At 42.5% G+C, this 6,777-nt stretch overlaps 1 protein-coding gene across 1 annotated transcript; it reads right to left on the bottom strand.

The window, feature by feature from the left end:
- Positions 2,428-6,639, bottom strand: KCNS2 (potassium voltage-gated channel modifier subfamily S member 2). The gene has a single exon (XM_021389105.1). It carries the CDS (start codon positions 6,585-6,587, stop codon positions 5,154-5,156), a length of 1,434 nt encoding a protein of 477 aa, XP_021244780.1. The 5' UTR covers positions 6,588-6,639; the 3' UTR covers positions 2,428-5,153.

Genomic DNA, 6,777 nt, shown 5'->3' with positions numbered 1-6,777 from the left:
TATTTGCTCAACTAAAAAATGCGTTTCCATCTCCCCCACCTCTCCCCAATTAAGGGCATTTTTAAAGTAGAAATTTAGCCTGATGTATTTATGTATGTATGTTTAAAAGAAACCTACCTTCATACGAAGATGCAGGCTTCTCTTTCATTATAGTATATACTCACAATACCCTGAAATATAGATTTATTCTTAACCCCTGTGTTAATGCAGTTTTTTTTATTATTTGTTTTTTGTGCATTTGATTTCCATATTGTGACACAAAACTGAGTTCTTGAATGAGCAGTACACTATGGGGACAAGAAATGCAGCAGAATGAGCACCAGATACTGTAGTTTCCTGCAAGCCCATAAAGTCTTGTACCAAAAGGAAAAAAACTGGAGTAAAAATTTGGAAAATTAAATGCAAAGTTATTTGTTCCTAAGTCTGCATTGTGAGGGAGATTGTCCTGTATTATGTGAAGAAAACATTGCTTTATAAGTGAGTACGATAGTCTGCAGGGAAAGAGAGAATTTGCAACTGATGAAAGTATATGAATCATAAACCAGGCGATAATACAAACTCTGAATGTACATAAAAAGCTTAATCACAATCTATATATAGATTTTACATCTTGGGAAAATAACATATTGCTTCTCAAGGACATTTTTGATTTTCCTTGCTAGCCTAGATTTGTACTAGAAATCAAGATTCTGTAATAGCTCATTCCTAAGGTAAGTTTCCTAATTTGAAATATTACCATAATCCTCATTTAAGCACTTTGGAGCTTTCAGCCTGAAGAGAGCAGTAGCAGCTGCTTCACTGATAACAGAAAGGTGACCATCAAAAGGAAGAAGGAGCCCATCCCACATGCAGTGTTTTCCACTGCGTCCGTAGAAAGCAGATTGCTGACCACAACAATTTTCAAGTTTCAAATACTGGAGAAAGTGGCCAATTAGTCCTCTAATACTGAATTTGGACCTTTAGATTTATAGAAATGAACATGTCTGTCATGGTTTTGTGATTTTCGGTTATTGGTATTCCACATCATAACATCATGTAGTGGATGTACCTGGTTCTCAGAAGAGAAGGACTACTACAGTCCCCACGGTACTTTTCTCCTCTGTTACCACTTTCCAGCCGGAGGGAAAAGATAAAAGCTTGCAGTATAAAAACTTGCAGATCACGAGACCTCAGCCCCTTTTTCCACCATCTCTCGTCTTGGCAGCACCTCGCTCTCCAGCCGTCTTATCGTCGGTAGTAGAGTAAGGCCTACCTTGATTTTGGGACATTCTCTCTCTCTGTATTGGATTTATCAGCTTAAATTGTAATTACATTGTATTATAGTGTGTTGTTTTGCATTCTGATATTTTATTTAGTAAATTAGTTTGTTTCTCCTCAGATTGTTGCCACTGTTCTTTGCTCTCAGGGCCATCTCCTTCCCCTTTTCCCCTTTTCCCTTTTCCCGGGGCGTGGGCCCGTGGGTTCCCCGTCCGCTTTGTCGTGGAACCAGGCCGAACGCCCGTAAACCATTGACAATGACCAGTGATATTGTAAGTCTGGAACAAGTACTGGTTTCTCAAAAAGTAAACTCCTCTAATTGCAAAGACTTCTGAGACATTGAAGTTTTCCTTCAAAATATAAACATTTTTTCTGTTTAATGAGAAATGAGAATTCTTGGCACTTTGAGGAACATGGTTAGTGGGCATGGTGGTAATGGGCTGGCGGTTGGACCAAATGATCTTAGTGGTCTTTTCCAACCTTAACACTTCTATGAATTTATGATTATGGGGCTAAACCCTGCCATAGAGGTTACTTCATAAAATGGCAGGAAAGATGTGCCTCGTTCTTCCTTACCTGAGTATATTTGGTGAGTTAAGACCACAGTGTTACTTCAATTGGAGTAATTATCATCTGGCTTGGTGAAAAATTCCAATAGCGTAAGCAAATATTAATGCTGCTGGACAAAGTCTCTTTCAGGATGCAGTGGTGTGCAGTGCCAGCTCAAACAGATTAAACCTAAGCAGAAGTAAAGCAGAAAATAAGGCTACATCCCCTAGGATGATCAGAGCAAGGAGGAAAACTAAAAGAGTCTCAGCAGGTATCAGCCCCTGAAAATAAGACTGCAATGGCATATGATTGCTGTCTGCGTATACACCACGCATGTAACCACTAGGAGGAAAAGGAATTATTTAAACTAAGGAAGAGTCCTGGCATGAGAAAAACCTCATGTAAAGCAGCTGTTAGTAAAATTATTCTAAAAGTTAAACAAGCCTTGGAGAGCAGCACAGTTCTGGAATGCACTTCCAGGGGAGTGGGAGCAAAGGCTGGCTACTTCTGACATGGAGCTAGTTAAGTTTATGAAGGGAATTCCTGTGTACTGCATACAGTCATTGTCATGATAATAAGAACATATTAAATTTCAGTACTTTATTTATTTAGTGTCTTTGATCCAAAGCACTTATATAAAAAAGCAATAACGAAAATTCCTTTCAACCGGTACAATAAAAGTCATAATTCCTTGGGGTATTTCATTTTCTTTAGTAAAATGCAATTTGGACACATTCCATTCAATACTCACAGAAATGACTGAGCATCAGCTCTATGAATAATAAATCTGGAACATAAGATAAGTTATAGGTTATTGAAATGATGTGTTGCAAAGTTTGGATCCAACCTTTGCAACGCTAAACTAATAACAGCTGAGGGAATTTGTGACTCTTTGGCAAGTTTACAGGTCTCTTCCAATAACTGCCCTGGAAGTCACTGGTTTTAAGCTCTGTGAATCTGCTGATTGTGGAACTGAGATAAAACCACCACTTGGGAGATTCTCTGCAGGCCCCAGACCCACAGACCTAATGAGAGCTGCACTGGCCTTGACACCAGTGGGAGATTCTGCCTCCCCTGCAGTATTTAGTCCAACGGGAGTGCGTGAATGTGCTACACAAGCCCACCTCTTCCTTCTCTTCTTTAACTCTTGGTATTTCAATCCTGCGGGTAACTCAGGAATGAAAAGTTCTTCAAGTTTGGATGCCTAATTCAGCATCTAAGTCGATCTTTGGGGCCATGTATACGGCTGTTTGGTGCTTGGAGACAGAGAGCAACATCTGACTTCACAGCCTGTGCATCCTTTGCTGAAATCTCTCAGAGTTTTGTTTTGGTAAGGCTGGGATGGACCTGTTTCCCTCACAGTTTATGGCCAAAATCAACTCTGAGGGAAGAGTGTTCAAAGGACATTTTGTGTGCAGGTAAGTAATTTCCCATTGAGTACTCTTTGGTAGATCACTGGAGTCTGATCCTGGGCGCTCAGCCTTCTGGTTTTAGGTCGAGCTGATACAACACCACCATCAAAAGATCCAGATGGCAACCCTTGATAGTCTGGAAAAGGACATGTCCTCACCACATTTGCTTCATTCTGCCAGTCTGGCCGCTTTGGTTTAGGTACCACTCCTTGTTGCAGTATGCAAACACGGGCTTCCAAAGAGGGCAATTTTAGCTTTCGTATTTCAGTTTCAGTGCCAACCTGCTTGAACATGTTTTCTGAACCTCTCTAGTCTTCACAAGTTAAAAAGAAAAATAATCAATTGTTACACAATATGTAATACATGGGGTGGGAAAGCCAACAGATCTGAAAAGAAACACGGCTGTGCCCTCTGAGTGCCAGCAGGTTGTTAGAGCACAGAGCACCAGAGATGCTGGGAGAGGAAGCAGTCAGATCTGCCTGTGGGCTACAAGTGTTTGATCTGGGAACAGTTACATAAGGGAAAAGGCTGATCACTCAACAAGTTTATGCAGACTCATGATTACTCTTGAGAACCCAGATGATCTGCTCTCTCTCTCTCTTTTTAAATAAAAGTACAGGCCAGCCCTTGAGCGGGTTTGCATCGGCTGCGTCACAGAACCGGTGGGAGGATCTGCCCACAGTGCATGCAGCACTAAGCTCTTTTTCTGTATCTGTTCTTTTCTTAGGCCCTTGCACTCTTTCTCAGCTGTAACTTGTGAGTTCCTTTCTGAGGGAAAATGTGACTTGCAGGGCTTTTTTTTTCCTTAGAGTTTCCTTGGCAGAAAGCGTAATGGAATTGGCTGCAATCAACACCTGCTTTCAAGCTTTCCTGATAAAATTAGACTCTGTATCTCAGCGTCACATATGGCATCTTTATAATTAGTCTTTTTGCAGTATGTGAATGTCAGTTCCTAAAATGCTGCCTGCACTGTTCATGTGGGGATATTTCTCTTCATTAAACAAATCCAGATTTTCCACTGGAGCTTCTAATGGTTGAAAACCCACATCTTTGTGTGCCTAATCTCAGAACCATTTGGATGGACTGAAATGCAGAGTATCTCCAGTTTCACTGGAACCACGCTGTGTGCACGTCCCCTCTGAGGGCAGGAACCTGAGGTGCCTCGACGGCCTCCACACCTCGAGCCGCTCGTGGCAGTGCGGCCTTGGAGCACACAGCCACCTGAAAGGAGGCCTGGGCTTCCCTGCAGGGATCAAAACTGACCTCACCTTGGAAACAGAGGTAGGCCTATGCTTAGGAACTTCTAAAAAATATTACTGGACATAACATTGCCAAACAAGTACACCCACTTTTTAGCACGTGCTTAAGAGTAAGCAAACTTCCAATGAAATATGAAGCTTGGAGGTGTTTTCGAAGGCTTGACAACTGGAATTACCAGTCAGAAAAATGGGGGAGAGCAGTCCCTTGTCAGTGATTCACAGGTGATTTTTTAAAAACAGTTGTAAAATGCATTGGAAGTCCTACATCTGTCTTGAGATGGTCCCGAACTGCTACAGATAACGGAATAGGTGATGGGTGCTTTGTTCATCATCAGTTCCACAGCTGAGAATTTGCTATTCCACTTGGGTATGTTCATTTCTCTGCTCAAATGAGGAAATGCACAAAGTAACAAATCATCACTATACTGCTAGCACTAATGTCAGGGGAGTGGAAACATTTGGATGGAAAAGTCAGCATTCAGTGCCTATGCAACAGGATGAGAATGTGCAAACTGTCAACTCGGAATATAAATTTCTTTAGTTTCTCAAGTGCAAAGTTAGTGCAGTGTCAGCAACATTATCCTCTAGGAAAAAAAAAGAAAGGATGACAAATAGGAAAACATTTATAAACACAGCTCTTGATAGCTCTCATGCAAACTGCTGTCAGACTTGTACTCTAATGCAGTGAATCATTCAGGCTCAGCTCACTGGGGGTACTCCTGCTCATATTGGTAAGGCTAGCCATAAGGGATTTCACTTTATAGGCATAGTAGTCCCTTAAGTTGACTGATGGAACTTCTTTCATGCCATCACCAAAATCACAGCTCCTCATGGCACTCTCTAACTGCTTCTGACGCCTATAGAAGTGGGAGAATTTATTGAAGATCAGTGTAATAGGAAGCACTACCACCAGGATGCCGGCTAGGATGCATGCAGATGCCGTCAGCTTGCCAGCAGTGCTCCCTGGCACAACGTCCCCATAGCCCACTGTGGTCATGCTAACAGTGGCCCACCACCAGCAAGCGGGGATGGTGGCTAGCCCCTCGTTCTCTTCTTTTTCAATGGTGTAGGCCACCACTGAGAAAATGGAGATGCCAACAGAGAGGTAGAGTAAAAGGAGCCCTACCTCTCTGTAGCTGTACTTCAGGGTGGCTCCAAGGGACCTAAGACCTGTTGAGTGCCTAGCAAGCTTTAAGATGCGAAAGATCCTCATGAGCCTCAGGACTTGTGCAACCCTGCCTAAATTTGCCAAGGTCGGACTACTTTCCACCACCAAGTTGACAATTAAGGTAATATAAAATGGTAGGATAGACATTAGGTCAATCAAATTTAGGGCATGCTGGAAAAATTTTAAAAAGTCAGGAGCTACTGCGAATCTCGCCACCAGTTCAAAAGTGAACCATGCAATACCAAAGTGCTCCACGATTTCAAAGCGAGGGTCTTCCTCGGGGTTCCCACTGCTGTCAATGATCTGGAAATCGGAGAGGCTGTTCAGGCACATGGTCACAATGGAGCCCAGCACCACCACAATGGAGAGCACACTGAAGATTCGGCTCAAGACCGAGTAGCCAGGATTATCCAAAGCAAGCCAGAGCTGCCTCCTGATGTTTCCAAAGGGTTGTTTGTCAAATTTAGAGGCATCATTGTAGAATGCCAAGATCTCATCAAAAGAAGATGTAGTACTTTCCTGGTCACTTTGTTCCTCCCATTTCTCTTGGTCTGGCTCCATTTTCCTCCCGTGGTAGCTGTAGCTGCAGCACGAGTCTATAAAGAACTCATTGATTCCCCAGTACTCAATCTCCTGGCTGAAAGAAAACACGCAGAGCTCGCCCATCACATGGAGCTTGCCAGTGTTGTAAAAGTGGAGCACGTAGGGGAAGAGCTCAGGGTTCCTGTCAAAATAAAACTCATTCTTGGTGTCATCGTAGTCATCGCAGAGCTCCAGGATTGACTCCTTTGAGTGGCAGCTCAGCAGTTTGCCCAGTCTGGTCTCTGGGAACCTCAATAATGTGTTGGATCTCATCTTTTTCTTAAAGCCTCCAACGTTGATGCTGATCTCATTGTCTTCAAAATTCGCCTCAGATAAAGCCTTCAGGCTCTGCCCTGTCATAGTGAGCTCCTTCCAAAGGTGTGTAGGAAATAAAAGCCTAGAATGCAATGCACAAAGCATCAGCAGAATGGGAAAATCTGAAGCATGTTTGCCTTTTTCTTTCTTTCTTTCTTTCTTTCTTTCTTTCTTTCTTTCTTTCTTTCTTTCTTTCTTTCTTTCTTTCTTTCTTTCTTTCTTTCTGCCTTTCTTT

Source organism: Numida meleagris, chromosome 2, assembly GCF_002078875.1.
Source record: "Numida meleagris isolate 19003 breed g44 Domestic line chromosome 2, NumMel1.0, whole genome shotgun sequence".
Classification (NCBI taxonomy): Eukaryota; Metazoa; Chordata; class Aves; order Galliformes; family Numididae; genus Numida; species Numida meleagris.
The sequence above is the reverse complement of the archived record's forward strand: the minus strand, read 5'-3'. Positions and strand labels throughout refer to the sequence as shown.